This window comes from Streptopelia decaocto (genome assembly GCF_964273445.1).
Source record: "Streptopelia decaocto genome assembly, chromosome: 6".
NCBI classification, from domain to species: domain Eukaryota; kingdom Metazoa; phylum Chordata; class Aves; order Columbiformes; family Columbidae; genus Streptopelia; species Streptopelia decaocto.
Genome location: NC_138660.1, coordinates 58,495,303 through 58,514,437, shown reverse-complemented (window position 1 = coordinate 58,514,437; position 19,135 = coordinate 58,495,303). Strand labels below are relative to the sequence as shown.

At 40.4% G+C, this 19,135-nt stretch overlaps 1 protein-coding gene across 1 annotated transcript; it reads left to right on the top strand.

Annotated features, from left to right (window-relative positions):
- Positions 1–1,811: 1,811 nt before the first annotated feature.
- Positions 1,812–17,241, top strand: LMLN (leishmanolysin like peptidase; the record flags this gene model as incomplete). Its single annotated transcript, XM_082056781.1, has 17 exons — positions 1,812–1,982; positions 2,252–2,349; positions 2,445–2,475; positions 2,977–3,059; positions 3,521–3,638; positions 4,497–4,675; positions 5,320–5,425; positions 5,679–5,773; positions 6,613–6,730; positions 7,548–7,655; positions 9,320–9,396; positions 10,018–10,128; positions 10,873–11,005; positions 11,516–11,675; positions 12,670–12,800; positions 13,515–13,725; positions 14,921–17,241. 17 exons carry the CDS (start codon positions 1,812–1,814, stop codon positions 15,013–15,015), a joined length of 2,025 nt encoding a protein of 674 aa, XP_081912907.1. The 3' UTR covers positions 15,016–17,241.
- Between the last annotated feature and the right edge of the window lie 1,894 nt (positions 17,242–19,135).

The following is a 19,135-nucleotide window of genomic DNA, read 5'->3' as shown; positions in this document are numbered from 1 at the left end:
ATTCTGCCTTAGTCTGCAGGAGTGTCTTAAAACCCGCTGGAATGTTCTCGTTGCCTGCAAAGGGGAATAGTGCTTACAGTATCTGTAGGTGGCAGGTGGGAACATAAATTCTGCTCTTCACAACAGGTGCCCGTGCAACACTTCCAATGAATGCCCTGCGTGAATTCCTATTTAAAGCAAAACTGAGTTTAACCTACTCCTGTTTTAACAGATTTTTGCTCTCTGTGGAAAGGTGAGGAAGCTTTTCTCCCTTCTCTGCTTTTTTAGGTGCTTTTCTGTATTGTGGAAACGCTGCATCAGCCAGAGCCACTGGGTTTAACTGGCAGCACCAGGCACCCACCGGCTTCTCCCGCTGTGGTCCCCAAGCTGCTGGGGGAGCTGGGTCACATCACTTCCCATGTGCGTGGCCCTCATGTCATTATCAGTGAATAGCCTGGAAATCAGCAGGAGCTGCAAGATGAAGCACTACAAAACCACAATTTTTATCCCCAGTGGTGGTGGTAGTAGAAGTTTCTTTACTAGTTTCTGTACTAGAAACTCGGGGACGCTCTGTGGTATAGTGTTTGTGGTCTGAGAGGCTGGGGAAAAAAGCTGTATTGCATATGAAAAACGAAATGTTGGCCCTGGACTCAAGCTCTGGGCTGGGCTGGCTGAAGGAGAACTTTTGCTTTTAGGCTGTAGGATTTCACACTTACAGCTGGCAGCAAACTCCTCAAGGTGCAGGACTGTCTGGGGAGAGAGAAGTGGGTCCTGGCAGGAGAATGAGGGATCTGGCTGAGCTGGGGACCTGGCACCCCAACCCAAAACCGGCTTTCATAGTGGCAAGGCAACCCAAGTGCTGGTGCAGGCACTGAATCGCATGTGGCTGCGTGATGCACAGCTCCCCACTGCACTGCACGGATGTAACTGGATTGCACTGCACTGCACAGCACTGCATCACGCCGTGCTGCGCCTAAACTGGGTTGCATCACGCAGCAGTGCACGTGCTGCATCACGGAATCACAGAATGTTAGAGATTGGAAGGGACCTTGAAAGCTCATCCAGTCCAATCCCCCCGCCGGAGCAGGAACACCCAGATGAGGTTACACAGGGAGGTGTCCAGGCGAGTTTGAACGTCTCCACAGAAGGAGACTCCACAACCCCCCTGGGCAGCCTGTTCTAGTGTCTGTCACCCTCACTGAGAAGAAGTTTCCTCTCAAATTTAAATGGAACCTCCTGTGTTCCAACTTGTTCCCACTGCCCCTTGTCCTATCATTGGTTGTCACCGAGAAGAGCCTGGCCCCATCCTCCTGACACTCACCCTTTACAGATAGGTTGCCCCTGAGTCTGCTCTTCTCCAAGCTAAAGAGACCCAGCACCCCGCGCTGTCCCCCACCGCACTCCACTGCCCAGCACTGCATGCACTGCATGCACTGCATGGCCGCAGATGCGCCCACCACGCTGCTGCCCCGCACCACTGTGCAGGAGGCTCAACTGTGCAGCACTGCGTTGCCCCTGCAAACGCTGCGTTATGCTGCGTTGCTGCCCTGCAGAATGCTGCATTGCGTTGCATTGCATTGAATTGCATTGCATTACGTTGCATGGCATTACGTTGCATGGTATTGCACCGCGTCGCACCACTCTGCACCGCGCGCTGTTGCCACCCCGTCACCTTCACCTCACCTCCTCACCCCCTCTCGCACCTCCGTGAACCGCAACCAATCAGGAGCGCCCGTCGCCTCCGCCCCACCCTCTCCTGTGCTCCCCGCTCGCCTATTGGCGGGGGCCACCACAATCGGCGCTGCCTCCATGGCGACGCGGCGCAGGGCAAGATGGCCGCCGAGCCGGGCGGCGGGCACCTTTGGGCTGGCCGCTGGAATCGGCCGCCGCTCGCCGCTCTCGCCGCCGTGCTGCTCCTGGGCTGCGGCCGCTACGCCGCCCTGTCTCCCTCCTCTCCCTCCACTCTCTCGTCCTGTCGTCACCGTGTGCCCAGCGGCGAGGAGGTGGGGGAGCGGCGGGGGCTCCTCCATGGTTGGGTCCGGTCCCTCAGGGCTGCCCCGGGCCGAGCTGTGCGGGGTCTGGCCCGTGGCGCTGGTCCCGGGTGCGGGGCGGTGTGTGGCTGAGCGGTGTGTGAGGGGAGTGGCGGGAAGGGGATTCGCTGGAAAGCGGACACAAAGAGGCTCCGGGGGTGGGGAGCGGAGGGCCCGGGGGCGCCGGGCGGTGTGTGTGTCCGGAGCCGCCTCAGCCAGCGGCCCCGTCCCCTCCCCGCCAGGTTGTCTATCAGGTTCCTCTGAAGGAAAATCACGTCTTGAAGAGGAATGTGGATCAGCAGCTGAGGATTAAGATTGTCTACGATGGAAGCGTCGAGGAGTGAGTATAGTGTTGTGGCAACTTTTTTTGTTCTCCATGACTGGGATTGGAAATGCTATTAACGAAAGCTTTTTTGTTTCATTTTTTAAATATAGTTTGCTACCTGAGAAAAGACACCTCATAAAGGTATGTCATGTTTGCTTCTCCTTTTTGCTTGTTCATATTTTATTACGAGTGAAGTTAAATTTAAGGCAAATTTAATGAAAGGCTCTGAATGCAAGCAATTTCATATCCTCTAGTTGGGGAAACCAAGGCTTTGTCTGCAGGTTATGGCTCCATTACAAGTACTTCCAGTGGTCTGTTAAATGTTGTTTGACAGGTGTTTGCTGTATCTCCAGGTGCAAAGGTTTTGGTGAGCAATATGTATGTAGCCTCCTGGAACCTGTACATTCAAATTAATACTCTCAGCCTTCTCATTTTGTTATTCCAATAACAAAATGTGAGCATACTGAAACAAAATATTTCCTAATTTATTGATAACAGTTGGACTTCTTATGAAGTCTGGATTTCTGCTATTCTGCTATACCCTCAACATCTATCAAGTTTCATGTAATTTCACAGTTAATGCTTTTCAGGTGAGCTTTGTCTGCACTGCTACTGGGTGACTTTTATTTTTGCTCTATTCAGAACAAACTCTTCCCACAAGCTATATCATATCTGGAGAAGACATTTCAAGTGCGCAAATCCACGGGTACTATATTACTAAGCAGGTATGTGAAAATTTGTTGAAAATCACGTGCGTTGTTTGATATTTTACATTGCATTGTAAAGCCTTTTAAATCAGACTAGAATAAGGGTGTAAGAAATGCCCTCCTGGGTCAGACTAGTCATCCATCTGACCCAGTGGTGGTAGCAGATGCTATTTAGGGAGAATACAGAAAACTGCCAACCTTCCACAATCAACATTACATTTGTTATGTCAGAGATTTTAAAGAGTGCACATGCTGCCTGTTTCATTTTACGTGTACCCCCATTTATGAACCTGTTCTTAATCTCTCTTTGAACCCATGGGTACTCCATTAACAACTGGAAACCTTGTGTCTTCCAGAGCAGGGTAAATAAGATTTCTCATAATGGAAGTTACATTAAATATCTGTATTACTGTAAGAGTGTTCTACAGTTTCTTCTTAATGATAAAACAGTGCTGACTGTCTTTCGTGTTGGATTGAAGGCAGTGTGCAACAAATCAATATTTGAGGAGAAAAGCTGACCCTCACAGATACTGCCGAGGAGCCTGCGCAGACCATACAAGATGTGGGCCCGTTATAGTTCCTGAGGAGCACCTCCAGGTGAGCTAAGCCATCCAAGTGCTTCTTAACCTTTGAAATATTAGTGTTTGTGGAAATAAATGAAGTTGATATCACTAACTGTGTGTAAGTGACTTGTTTGTGGGTGATCACTGAGTTTGAGTGACAGAATAGAACGACTTGAGTTGGTGGGAGCTTCTTTAGTTTGTGCTGATGAACCAAAAGTCCAGTAAAACTGCACTGTTTGCTGTTCTCTAAGCCTGTGTTATAAGGAATTGAACAAGGGACATGAGATTGGAAGCCTGTTATATCGCTACTAGTCACTTCATTATTCACCTTGGTCAATGAGTCAGATTTTCACAGCATTAATAATAAGTTTTTGGGGTTTTTTTGGACACCTTACTGGAGGTTATCCACTGAACCAGCAGCACAGCACAGAAAATGCTTCTAACTTGATTTCTTGCATGAATTTTTGATTCAACTACAGTATGTGATCAGTAGATTTCTTTCTCTTAGCTTGAAGTTTCAACTACCCTATTAAAATTGTATTGGATTACATGTGAAATGCAATTGCTGCTTATGTATCCTGTTTGTGTGAGGCAATTTTTTTTTAATTTGTAGGAAATAAAGGGTGGTAATTTTGGGATATCTAGCTTGGCAGGCCCTTTCTTTTTTTTTTCCAAAGCTGCCACCTTTCTGGTGTCTGTTACATCAAAAGAGCTAGTCATTTGAAAATTATTCCTTGGATCTGGTTTTGTTTACTGTCTTCATAGGGAGTTTTCTCATCTTCCACTGTCTTATAATGGGATTTATTCTTGCCTTCAAGCCAACTGAATTTTGTTATGTGAAATTTCCATTGTAGCTATTGCATTTTAATTGTTCCATTTGAATATGTCAAAGCAATGCAGAGTGTACGATAAGAACGAATGGCACTGGGGACCCACTGGCTTACCTGAGCAAGAAGGGGTTCGAGATGCTGACTTTGTACTTTACGTTAGTGCTCTCACTACTGAACGGTGTGGCCATGAAAATATAATTGCCTATGCAGCCTACTGTCAGCTGGAAGCTGAAATGGACAGGCAAGTATTTGTTCTGGTACAAACTCTTTTTTTAAACTAAACCTTTGAGTTTTTTAATTGCTTAGATATGGAGTTTGTTTGCCTGTCTTGTATAGTATAGCAAAGTGGAAGTCATTGTTGGAATTGGCAAGTGCTCTACTTGAGTAAAACCACAAACCAATCAAATAGTGCTTAACTTGCAAAGCTGAGGCACTTAAGTCAAAGCTGATCTTCCACTCGTATTGCTTAAACTTTGTCTTGAAATCCTACTTCTGTTGAAGGGAATGTTGTACTTTCACAAATTTAGAGGAGGTTGCAATGGGCCCTACTTAATGTGGCTTTTGTTTCTAGTTTGGTTGTAGTCGTTGCAACAGACTCTTTGTACCTCTATAGTCTTACCTGAAACTCAGATCTCCTGTGCTGTTGTCAGTGACACCTGGGCAGCACACTGAATATAGATGCTGATCCCATCCCTCCCCAGTTCAACAGTAAACTAGTCACTGTATTGCTAATAGACAGTTTGTTAATGACTGAGGAAGTAGTTTGGAAGGACTTATTTTTATATGTCTCCATTTTCTTTTAAATATTCTGCCTCTTCAAGTGAATATGATTTGAATTTCCTAGTATTTTACTGGAAACAATTTTATTTTAAAACTGTCTTCTAGGCCAATAGCGGGATATGCTAACTTGTGTCCAAATATGATTTCAACACAAGCTCAGGAATTTGTCGGCATGTTATCTACAGTGAAACATGAGATTATCCATGCACTGGTAAGGGTTGATGTTATAATATGCATTTCCCTGAAATTTGTGCCTGCTTCCTCACACACCTCCAACTTGTTGCAAGAGAATGATGTTTGGTGGAGGAAAGCTCTTGCTTTGCCTTCTTCAATTTGTGTGTTGATCACCTGGAAGTGTGGTATTTCCAGTGCATCTGCTGCGGGAGCGACAGCTTGCATGGCATTTGACTTTGTATGTGAATACCTCACCAAAGGTTTCCATGTGCTTGGTTTTTAACCTGAAGGGTTTCTCTGCTGGACTCTTTGCGTTTTATCGTGATGATGATGGAAAACCTTTGACAACGAGATATGCAGATGGATTCCCTCCTTTTAATGAAAGGTATTTTATGTTTTTGTACCTCTTGGTACTCCCATTGAAGGATGTTTTCATGTACCCTTTTTAGGATGTATTTTTGCCAGTTGAAAATCCAACTTGATTCCATTATTAGAATGCTTTACTTTTTTTATGTTCAAACATTGGTGTGTAGTTTTTTGTAGTCTTTCTTTACATTGGCATTAAGCACTTATCCACATATATTACAAACTAAGGCAGGATTTCATTTATCAGGAGGCTTCAAGTTAAACATTAAATTGATTAAATTCTGATGCTTTCTGAATGCCTTACTAAATCAAGACTTGTATTTTCTGTATTCTGTCTAATGTCAGTGCAGTTCATTTTTTTTTTAAGACACGCGAGTTTTACAGTTATGCAGAACTGACTGTGTGCAGTTTGCTGTGTGGTTTTTCTGACTTAGTGAATGAACAGTTTGAATTATTTTTTAAAATTTCATTTATTTGATATTGTAGAAATGTTCTAGGGTTTTTATGGAGGTAGAAGGGCAGGGAGCTCTTGGTTTTGATCACCTTCCATCTTATAGTAGGAATTCTGAGGATTTTTGTTTCATTTCTTACACTTTTGGTAACTGTAAAAAATACATCTTGAGTCTACAGACATCTTTTTAATAATCTTACTTTGGCTTATTAAATCAATTGTGCATGTAAAGAATGCAAATCTTATGGAGGAGAAATGTTGCATGTTAAATTTATTTTTAAAATTATATGTCCTCAGCATGAGGAAGTATGGAGATTGTTCATGATTCTGTTTCTTACAGAGATAAATATTTGCACAGTAGCGTGTATTCTTGGGAAAGATTTGTAACCAAAATATTCTTCTTACAGTCTCGGTTTGTATCAGTGGAGCAATAAAGTCATTCATAAAGCAGTGAGGTTATGGGATGTGCGTGGTGGCAAAATGCTGCGTCATGCTGTGCATCTTCTGATAACACCTCGTGTAGTTGTAAGTGTGGCTAACTTAAACTTTTATGCTTTTTATGCCAAGGTTAGCATCCCATTCTCGAGTCATAAATATTTCTTATTCTCTAAGAAGTAATAACCTTTTCATTAAAGTATGGCTCAAAGACTAAGTGATTAAAATGGTATCGTTAGTTGAGAGGGTATATCCAAAGTAAAGTGGAAAGCAGTTGACAGAGACGGTATGAAATAAATAAATTGACATTGTAAGAGGCAATGAAGGGACTGGGAAGTAAATTATAAAAGGTTAAGCAAAGTCGATATTGAATAGATTCCTTAAGCAAAGTCTGGGCTCCTGGCCGTAAGACCACAGCGGTGTTGTGATGCCTCTTAAGATTTTCAGTTATTTTATAGAAAACACTTCCCCATACAAAACTAGTTGACACATAGAACTTCCTAATAGAAAAGTGCTTTTTTTTTTTTCTCTCTGAAGTGTTTGTCAGAAGCAGGATTGCAGTGTTCCTACATTGTTGTGGTTTGGTTTTTTGTTTGTTTTTTTTTTTTTTGTATGGTATTTAATGTATGCATGCTATTCTCAGCTAATTCTGTTGCTGTTTTATTTTTGTAAACTTCCATAGTTTATTTCCAGAGCATAAGTAGACAGATTGTCATGCTTGGTGTTAGGGTACTTGCTGGCTTACTCAGCGGCAGAGTGGGAGAAGTGTTTTACATTTGGAGGAAAACAAGACGGTAGAAAATTAATGCTGGAAGACTTTTTTAAAAGATCATTCTAGATGATTAGGAGTGCATACCAGTATCTGTCTCAATATTTGAAGAGTTGTGTTGAAATGTTTTCTTTCTAGGAAGAAGCTCGAAAACATTTTAATTGTCCTATTCTAGAGGGAATGGAGCTTGAAAATCAGGGTGGAATGGGTACTGAGCTCAATCACTGGGAGAAGAGATTGTTGGAGGTTAGTGCTGATACAGGGAACAGGGGGACGTGGGAATGTCTGCTTCCCCACCTTTATTTTTAGATTTATGGTGGTACCTGCTGGAGCCTTGAAAATGCAGGTGTATGAAACCTCACTGAAATATATCACAAAGAATACTAAACTACAGATACCTAAATGTCCAATTTCTAGATAAATACATCTTCTTACCTTATTGCCAAGTCTAAGAGTATGAGTTTGAGATAAGCTGATTACTAAAAACCGAAATGTTTCTTACTTTTGCCTGCTGTTGACCCTTTTGAGAAGGTGTGCTCCCTTTATAGGGGAAAGGGGGTGTTCCTTCGAGTCAATTCAACTTTGTTACCGTCTGCCTCTTATACATCAAATATTTGATCGTTCTGTCTATTAATTATCTTCGTATTTATTCATGTGCCCTGCGGTTTGCTTTATGCTGTCTCTGCTCCAGAACCTCATCTGATTGAGGAAACACTTGTTTCCCTCCTGAGATTTAATCTTATTTTTATTTATGAGTTTGCATTGTGCGGTATTTTTGGCAGAGATACACTTTCTAGTTATTGTTGTATGCAGTGATGTAAACAAGAAGGGAAATGCTTCAGGACAGATCTTTTTGTGGAAGTAATCTTGAAAAATGCGTATTTCTCAAGACCAAAGTTATTAGCTTTTCCTGCCTTTCAGTAACCTTTGGTATGGAGCAGTAGTTTAAAGCCAACTGGAAAGACTGCTGTTAGAATGAGGGTAATATAAGGACTGAATAGGATTAGCAAAAAGGAGATAATTACTAGTCTGCTTTACACCTTTTCAGAGAAAGTTTTTATGTGGAAAATAACCTGTATAGTTTGGTTTCGGTCTTGATCCCATTCTCATTAAATGCTGTAGTGACAGCAGATCTGGTGCTATTAACTGCTTCTAACCACACTAGGGGAGGGGGAAGGCTGGAAAACTACATGTTTTGAAGAAAAAATAGAAATTAGATGAACTTCAGTAACAGAAATCCCAGAGTTGTGTAATTAAGGGTGAGTGACTTTTGCTGTAAGCCTGGAGTTTATCAGATGGAAATGACAGCAGGGAAGAGACATGAGTGCTACAATTACCAGTTATAAGATGATTAGGAAACTCGGAGGTGGCTGGAGTTGCTCTTTGAGAATGGTGTGAACTTGCATATTTTTAAATGAGATGGAAAATTCCCCTGCACACTAATAAAGTTTCCTTTGCGGTGCTGTGTTCGTTTAGTCCTGTGTCCTGTGCACCTTGCTGCTGAAAAGAACTGCTAGAAATTCCAGGGAAATTAAAAAACCTGTGTGGCACAAAATTAAGTGAGCTTGCCTTTTATCTTATCAAAAGGAGACAGAAAAGAGGGTGTGATGGCTACTGATAAATATGCTAGGAGAAGGAAGAATTTCATTTTAACTGAAGAAAAACGAGTACACGTTGGTCATGAATACGGTTTAGCTGGAATTTGGAATGAGGTTTCTGACTTCTGGAATTCTGAAGCTTTATAAGGTGGAGTGGGGAAGTGAGTTGCAGTTTTGATCTCTTCTAAGAAGGAGGTTGGGATTTGATTGTAAATAGTAAGAAAGGACTGGAAATAAAGTGCTTTTTCATTGAAAGCATTTTCTTACAATAATGATTTTCAGTGGCTTGCTAATAGTAACTGTAACTTTCAGAATGAAGCGATGACTGGATCCCATACCCAGAATCGCGTCTTTTCCAGGATCACCTTAGCGTTAATGGAAGACACAGGGTAAGAATTAATAAGAATGGAAGGGTTTTGTTCATTTATTTGTGGTTTTCGTTGTACTTGATTTTATTTGGATTTGATGCACTTGTGCTTATCTGCAACACAACAGATAATTGATGTAATTAGCATTACATTAGCCAAGGTGTTATACCTAGTATCTTAATTTTTCTTCATATATTTCAAAATCCATCTGTTCTTAATCTAGCCTTAAAAAACCCATACACTGCAATACATAGTACTATTTGTAGTGTCTGTGTACTTAATGTAAGTCTTCTCTCAGCTGCGTGCAGTACATTGTGATTATTTTTTCAGCTCTTGCATATGGAAGGCATATGTGGAGGAAAAGCAAAATTGTGTAAAATTTCATCTTTATGTGTTGTTCCTTTGCAGATCCTGATACATTGCTGTTGAACAAATAAGCGATGAAATTTTCTTTTAGTTTATTGTGACTTTAAAAATACTGAAATTGTAATACACTTTATCGTAGTCAGAAATGGATATAGTTCCCTTTTTCTTCATTTGAAGACCTTAAGGCATAATATGAAGTTCTTTGAACTGCTGCTTTATTAATCAGAACACTAATTTTTGAAGTAACTACATTCTTATTCCAAAATTCCTTTACAGCTGGTATAAAGCAAATTACAGCATGGCAGAGAAATTAGATTGGGGACGTAATAAAGGCTGTGACTTTGTAATGAAGAGCTGCAAATTCTGGATCGACCAAAAGAGGCAAAAGTAAGAATACAATCTTTGTGAAAAGTAAAGAGGAAACCTTGGTGCTTGTTTATATTTGTCCTTCGAATGCAACTCTGTAAAAGGAAATACAGGTAGATACAGATTAACAAGGAATGGTGTCCTATGGACCTGCACCCAGAAAGGAGCCCACCAAATGTATTAAGAGCAGGAGCATCCCACCCAAGAAATATAGAGCCAAACATTTTGGGGATAGAATGCATTTTCACTGTAAGAGAGCTATGCTTCAAGAGGAGGGAAGGGACTAAATCAAAAAGTGTTTGCTGTACTTTGTCTCTTTTAATTTAAAATACAGCCCATATCATTTTGCATTAGTGGATTGTACTTAAAGCAACAGGAGATGATAGCTGTGTTCAAAACAAAACCTTCCTTGTTTGTTTGTTACAGTACTTGTAAATTTCTAGGGCACAGCTGCACAGCGGACTTGTTTTGCTTGTGTGGTTTTATTGTTTAAAGTTTACAAAGCAGTATCTCTAAAACTAAATAGGTGAGTGCATTGTAACTTTGTTTGCTGGCTTGGTATTCTTTAAATTAGAAACGTCATAACCAGAAAAATAACAATAATTACCCTCCAGAGAAGCCATTGGTCCTTCTTTGTGTGATTGATCAAATGTGGGGGAGAGTGGGGAGTCTTGACAGTTTGCTTAGTTAAATTATGAAAAGCAATGAAAGTTCTCTCATGTGATTTTTTTTTTTTTTTTGTTTTTTTTTTTTTTCCTTTTTGAGGAGGCAATTAATCAGCCCATACTGCGATACTTTGAGGAGTAATCCTTTGCATTTAACCTGCAGACAGGACCAAAGAGCAGTAGCGGTGTGCAACTTACAGAAGTTTCCAAAGCAGTTACCTCAGGAATATCAGGTATCATGGATCTACTTTACCAAATAAGTAGTCGTTTTTGTTTGCAGCCAGGTGATCATATTTGGTTGTATCTTGTGAAAATTTTGTGAATCTGGAAAAAAGCCTAGCAATCTTAACAATAAGGATGCTGCTTGGCCATCTAACCAAGTATCAGATGGAAACGTTGTTGCAGAACAGAAATCCCTCCATGTTTTGAGGTATTTCTTCACACAATCTGTTTGCTTGTGTCACTGCACGCTAGGAAGTCTGTTCGGTTTCATTCCAGAGAGTGCTATGATTGCAAAGAGGCAGGGGTGGGGAGTGATACATGCAAATGCAAATCTCTCTGCTTTAAGTATTCCTAAATACTTCTGGCTCATCTGGTTCTTGGGTATTGTTAAGTTGCTGTTAATAGCATTCCTGAGTAGTCATAGCTGATGTCCTTACAGCTATAGTGGTTGGTTCTATTTAAAGAAACAGTTGTACACTTGTCTCTGTGCAGACTGCCTCACTACCTATTTTGTTTTGCAGTATTTTGACAATCTTAATGGAGTACCAGCAGAGGAACTGCCGTATTATGGTGGCTCAGTAGAAATTGCTGACTATTGTCCCTTTAGTCAAGAGTTCAGTTGGCATTTAAGTGGTGAATTTCAACGCAGCTCGGACTGTAGAATTGTTGAAAACCAACCAGGTAAGTTTTCAAGACTTCAACAGAGTATTTAAGAGATGACATTTTTAATCTGGAGTGGACTTGCTATTTATCCAAACTAATTGGATATGAAATTAGTTTTATGTTACTAGCTGTGTAAAAGCTGTGCTGGGGTGAGAAGCACAACACAAGTACCGCATACACCTAGGAAGCAAAGGTGTAACACAAGAATTGTATAAGAGCTCAACAGAAATTAACCCAGAATTATCCAAGTATTTGACAAAGGGTGGGGTTTGGTTGCTTGTTTTCTGAGTTTCTGAAGAGTAATTCCACTTTCCGTCTTTGTAGATGTGGGTGTTTGTTTGGGGGTTTTGGGGTGATTTTGGTGTGGTGTGGGTGTTTGTTTGGGGGTTTTGGGGTGATTTTGGTGTGGTGTGGGTTGGTTGTTTGGGTTGTTTTGGTGTTTGTGGTGGTTTGTTTTTTGTTTGTTTTCCTGTTCAAGACAAGGAGCTTTCTGAGTTACCAGAACATGGGCCTGTCTCCTAGGGTAGTGCATCAACTCTTAATATTGCAGAACTCCAGAATGCTGTAGGATAGTCCTAAAATTACATTCAGCCCTTTGAATGCAACTGTGAGGCTGATGTGGCCACCGGTGAAAATGAGTCTGACACCCCTGCTTCTTACCTGCCTGTTCATTGTCTCGAAAACAACCAAATAAACACTGTCTGCCCTCAAGCCAGCCGTCACAGCTGGTACTCCCTGGGGGAAAACAAAGCCACATGCTTCTGATGGAAAGTGCTTTTTGTGTTTGGTTGGTTTGGTTTTGTTTTTGTTTAACATTGGCTTCCTTCCCACTTCATATTCAAGACAGTATAGTTCCCAAATCGATAATGATTAATGGTCTGAAAGATTCAAAAACTAAAGCTTGAATTGTATATGGAGATATTGTCTAATTATAGCATATTAAGTTTATGTGGACTTTCTGTTCCCTTAGTAAGCTGCAGTTCAGTATATTCTTATTTTCTTTCTGTGTTAGATCCTACCAAAAACTATGGTGCAGAAAAATACGGACCAAACTCTGTATGTCTTATTCAGAAATCTGCTTTTGTCATGGAACAGTGCAGGAGGAAACTCAGTTACCCTGACTGGGGTAGTGGATGTTACCAAGTAAGTATGTGCCGGGGTTTTATTTTATTCTTTTTAAAAATATCACTAAAGGGGAAAGTCAGTCATAAAATGTAGGCTAGAACTTTGCACGTGGACACTGTACGTGATCTTCTCTGCCTTAAATTACTAGATTATGTGACATGCTTTGAAAATAAATAACTTCCAACCATAAGCCTGTTGTGTAGATCACACATGCAGTTAAGCGTGTGAACACTGGGATGGCTTGTGTGTTACTTCCAGGCTTGCCAGAATCTTCATCTGTTTTACCCCGTGACACTTTCTTCACAGCTCGGTAGGAATACTTATATTGGAATCTTCTCTTGTTGAAGCTTAATGTTAATTATTCAGTCTGATTTTTTCAGAGGTGGAAAGCACTGTACACATCACTTATTTTCCGTTGTCCTCCTTCTCCTCACACCAATCCCACTAAAGGTGTCTCTTTCAACAACAGCACAACTCTAAAACAGTAGTCAATAGCAGAAGCTGAATTTTACTTGATCTCAGTTGATGATCTGCGTGATTACACTTAAAGAGTACAGTCAGTGCTTTAAAGTGTTCTTGAACCGAATCATTGCTCTGAGTGCAGTAGAGTACTCACAGTTAATCTCTGCTGTAATACCAACTGCTTACGTATTTATTGAAAGACCCTTCAAACCTCCAAACATATTTCTGATAATTCATAATACAGACTTGACTTTATTCTTTTATTTTAAGGTTTCTTGTTCTCCACAAGGGCTGCACGTTTGGGTCAAGGACACCATGTACTTGTGCAGCCGCTCTGGTCAGGTGTTAACTGTGAGGATTCAGATGAACGGCTGGTTACATGTTGGGAATCTGATTTGCCCAGCATGTTCAGACTTCTGTGACTCCTGTCCACCAGAGCGGGATCCGCCAGCTTCTAATGTAACAAGAGCTGCACCGCTTGGTAGGTTGCCTTATTTGCTGAAGTGAAACTTTAATATTAAGCATCTGAAAACACTAAAGGTTTGTGTCAGCTCTGACTGTTGGGCAGCAGGAAAAGAGCCACAGCCTGGCTGTTCCAAGATCCCAGGTGTAAGAGTTAAAGGAAGATGGCAGAGGTGCCCTGCTTTTTGCTTTGCAGTTATGCTTTTGTTTCCAGGACCAGAATAGTGATGAACATAAGAGAAATATGTCTGAAACATAAGTGTCATGTCTCCTTCTTGTAGTTATCCCAAAAATCTAGCTTTAGCCTAGCAACTTACCAGAAAATCTGATCTGTGTTTTGAAGGCTGTATCACTTTTACAACCTGCAAAATTGATCACCTTGGTGGGAAGTGAGTTCTTGTTTGTGTAACTTCCCATTGACAATATTAATGTTGTAATCCATAACATGAAAGATAAGTGTCAGTTTGCTTTTGGAGAGAGGAAAAAACTTAATTTACTGCCTACCAGTTAATGCTTTGTCAAGAACAAACAGCTTTCTAAAAAACAGCTGATGAAGAGAACAGTCTTTATAGTAGTTTGTACTAGTGCCTCATTTTTAAGCCTTTAACTAATTCTTTAATGGTTGGATGTGCAGTTTTCAAGGGAAAAATGAACCTGTTTAGTCTACCTACACACTTGATTCTTTTTTCCAGGTGGTGCGCTGGGGTTTGTATGTTCTGTTTCACAGAGTTTTGTTTTGTCTCAGAGATAGTGTTTCAGTGGTTGGTGGAATGACCCCTGTAGATTAGATTTTAGCATGAGAAAGCTGTAACCTGGGAGATTTGCATCTTCTAGTATCTATTTGAATTCATGCTTGATGTTGCTCGTGTGTGTGTGCAGTTTTTGCTTTTTTTTTTGAGAATCTGTGGTTTTGAAATGCTCCTTTTCCCAGGTCATACCATAAGAAACTTCCTGCTCTTTTCTTGCAATACAGATACATTTTTCTCATTTGTTTTCCTAATTGCTATTAATGAAGGAATGCAGAAATGTATTTAATTATAAAGGGAATCCTCATGTTGTTTAGTTGGTTTGAATTCCTAGCCTTGCAAGCTAGAATAGATTAGTGCAGATTACTGTGAATGTGGTTTAGCTCTTTTTAGTGTTCTATATGTTATTTCATGTTCTCTTTAAATATAAAATTTATAAGCTTTATGGTGTTTTGTTTTTTATTTTAGATCTATGCTCCTGCTCGTCCAGCCTGGTTGTAACCCTTTGGCTATTGATGGCTAACTTAGTTCCCCTGCTAACAGGATTATTTCTCTGCGCATAGAATTGAACACAGGGCAAGATGATGTTCTGAGATGATGTACCATCGTGTTGCACTCCCTGTTGTGGAGCACTGAGTTCTGTCTCTGCAGGAGCAGCCTTCTGCTGAACCTCATCTCTCCTGGCAAGTATCGGTGCAGACAGGGAGGTACTGATGAAAGCAACTGGAGTTTGAGAGGAGGAAAATTTACCTTGTCATCTCAATAAGTGCCAGTATTTTCCTGAATTGCAGTCTTTGATTTTTTTCTGACACAGTAACAAGATCCACTATGGCAACTGTGTTAGACTGCCTGGCAACTCGGTCAAGATTTGAAAGGAGACGTCTTCTGTAATGAAAATGAGGGTTGTTTTTTTGTTATGTCCTCTGTGTGACTTGGTAGCAAAGCATCCTCAAACCAGAAATATACCTCAGTGGTTTAGTCAAAAGCCATGTAAAAATCAGTTGTCATCACTGCTAATAACCCAGGCCTAAACAGGTGTGGGAATTTTGTATTTATTTTGTCAATTCTTATGGTTTATGAGGGGAAGATATAATATAATGGGATAGACCAGTGGTTGGCCGTTGTCTCCATAACTGGATTCTGCAGCTTTGAGGCTTCTCAGAATTCATACTAGTTTGTGGTAAAGCGTCTAATTCTTGGGTTTCACTTAAACCTTCCTACATGCACAAAGTGGAATTTCAGACTGCTAACCAAGACAACTGTATAGAAATCCTGTTTTCCTTTAGCACGTGCCAGTTCTACTGTGAAATTTAATACGTAACGTGTTTGAACTTTCTCAGAGTAATGTGCTAGGCAAATGCATTGCGGTACTGACACACAGTCTGTAAAACTGGAACAGGATTTCTGATTATTTCTAATTTCATTCATTTCTTAAATAATGGCATTATATTTTTTTTTAAATATTATGAACATAAATGCAGCTATTCTCACTTTTTGTTGAAGGGCAAACCAGTAGTGATGGCAGCTATAAGCTTACAGGACCGTATTGAATTCTCTAGACCAAAAACTATATTGAATGTGTGAAGAAAAGTCTAATCTGTCTTTTAAACTTTTTTTCCCCTCCACTATTTCTTGGACATATAAATACTGTGGATTATTTGATAATTTGTAATAAGTTGAGAATCGGACATTTTGAACCACATGAGGGGACACCTTGGCACAAAATTAATCACTTGATAGACAAAATATATAAGAGGAAGAAAATGAGCAAAGTCTGTGTAGCTAAGGGTAGCTATAGGACACTTGTGGGGATGTTTTTGTTTCTGACTCTCTAATGTCCTACAAATATTCCTGTTTGGAGTAAAAGAAACTCTTACATGGTCCAGTCTGTCGTCTGTCCTGCTAGGACAGTTTCTGTTCTTGGAGTAAGTGTTGAACTTGAGGGAGCAGATGTGCCCAGTACACTAAAAAAATGCAAATATAGGGAGAAAGATGATGTTACTCTGCTGCTTAAATGTGCTGTGATGTTAGAATTGTGTCTAGATTCCTTTCTAAAATAAAAGGTAGGGGATGGAAGGGGTACGGAGTAAAATTTATTTCACTACAATTAAACTTGTTTAGTAATGGAACTTCCATTGTAATTGTAAGAAAATATTTGTGCCTACTGGACTTGTTTTATTTAAAGAAACTCTCGGGATGCTGCTGAGGTGGGTCAGCAGTGACCTGGAACAGTCTGGAGGTATCACAGGTGAGAGAGCACCTTGCACTGGGCTCGCTCCCCTTCTGACCTGCAGGTTAAGTTTGCTTTGAATTCTACAAGGCCTAGGCTAGCCTTAAATAGGGCTTTCTGAGAAGCAATACAGGTTAGGAATCAAATGCTTTAAATGAGTACAAGTTTGAATTAAGAAACACTCAGATTAATAAGTGAACACTGATTATGTTAATATATGCACAATCAACAGTCGGTGCAAAATTGATTCCTTGAAAACATAAAGGTTTGAGAATACATCTAAGGTCCCAGAGGCTGATATTGTATTTTTTTGTCTGTTGTGCAATAATACAGTTTAAATGGCATCACTCAACAACAATGCTTTTGATACTTGAAAAGAAATTATTGGTTATTTTTTCTTACTGTGAAATATTTGCACTGTCTGAACTTTCTGGTTAACTTTATAACTGTTAAACTTTTTTACTGGTGTTAATTTATTGTGCTTGGTATTTGATATGCTGGTCTCTAGTCTGTGTAAGTGTGAAATTTGTCATATTTAATTGAATATTTTTATCTTCTACACAGTTACCTTGAGGGCTTTTATTCTTTTATTCTCTCTTCCTGGGAAATAATTGAAAGATGGCTTAAGAAGTTGATACTTACCTACTTCTGAACTGTATGCGTTAATTAAAGACAGAGGCTGTAGCGGGTTGTACATACAGGGAAAAATCTGCCTGCCTGTCAGAGCGCTTGTGGTCAGATCCACCAGTACCTCCTGAGTAGCTGCATCAGCAAATCCACTGAAGTAAAACTATTACTGCCTTAATAATCTGAGATTTCAGTTGTAATTTCTTTGATGTGCAGCCCCTTCCATGGGCTGGGAACTGCAGAACTGGACGTGACTTTGGGGAGTCGGGGGTAAGATGCTTCAGCCAGCAAAATCCACCGTGTTCTATCCCATCGGTGTGTTCGCAGCCGTAGCCATGTTGGAACTGCCAAGAAATGTGTCGAGTTCAATTTAAAGTGAGAATGAATTGGTGTCTGTCAAAAGGAATATTTGAGTAAACCTGACTACCTCAGTTCTGTTTGTCTTTGAGTTAAGCTTCTAGCTTACTGTGAACTTCCAAATTTTAAGATGTAAAAATGTGTCTCAGGTTTTTAAGAGCAAAATAGAGTAGGAAGCATAAGCCACTTTTGAGTGTAGAACACAGCTGAAGTTGTAGCTTAAGCCAGTCAGTTATGTAGCCTTAAGTGTAGTTTCCCCAGTAAAAATTGGTATTGGTTTTAAATAAATACAGGGTTTGCAGGCAGCTACTTCAGGTGTCCTGAACATATTGTGGCAAGTCCATCTTGTTGCGTCTCTTACACGTGAAAACTTCGAAATACAGCCCAAATAAGTCTTTGTGTTTTCACCAGCATAGATGGGGCAGCAGCAGCCCTAGAAATAGGGTTAAGAGATAAATGAGTTGGCTTGTCTGCAGCAGAAATGTTTCGGTATATAATGTCCACAGTTTTAATTTCTTAAAAACATTCCGTATTTGCTTGTGGAAGCAAATTAGTCTTCTGGTCTTCTCTTACCCCAGTAGTTAGACCTGTAGCATGTCAGTTAGAAGTCAAGGCAAGTCATACTGCAGATACACATTTTTCTAGGGTTTTGGACAATTCCAAGGAGGAAGGATTGCTTTTGGTTGGAGGATGGAGCAAGTAAAATGACACTGAAAAGCAGACGATTCATTCCTCTTAAAATGAGTTGAGGTTAATTACTGAAAGAGAATTTTGACCCCCATTATTGGCAGTCGGTCCAATGCAGCTCAGTCTTTCTGCCCAGCACTTGTAATTAAGGAAGACCGAGCAGCCATATGCACATTCCCTGATGAGGGCTGGTTGTGTTTGAAATCTTCCTGTCCTGCAAACCTTTCAGCCTGGATATCTCTTTGTAGAGAGGGAGATGTGTGCCCGTCCTTCCCCGTATTTCCTCGGAGTGATTTCCAGCCAGCTGAGCAGAGCAAGAGCTTTCCCTGCAAGATTGAACAAGCAGCTTTTGCCTGGCTGAATGCGTCACTCTTGAGGGTTTGGGTCTGTTTCTGTATAAAATAATGTGATCTTACATTATCAGGCTTCCAAAAATAATGTGATTTTACACTACCAGACTTCCAAAGTGCAAATGTTGCCTTTTTAATGTGAAGCTTACCTTGGAGGTAAAACAGCTGTTCGGAGAGAACTGGCTGACCTTGAACATGCATTTCTTATTTTAGTACAGAATGTAAATACAGAACAAACTATTTTACATAGATTTTTGACTGGGTTGAGATATAAGGGCTAATTTTTGTTATTTATGGAGTAAAAAATTCCTTATTTTACTGTGTAAAAAAGAGTATGTCATACAAAAGAAAAAATTATGTCAATAAAATGTCTGTAGAAAACTGAGTCGTCTTGTCCTTTTCATTGAGCACTGACAATTATTAACTGCAAGA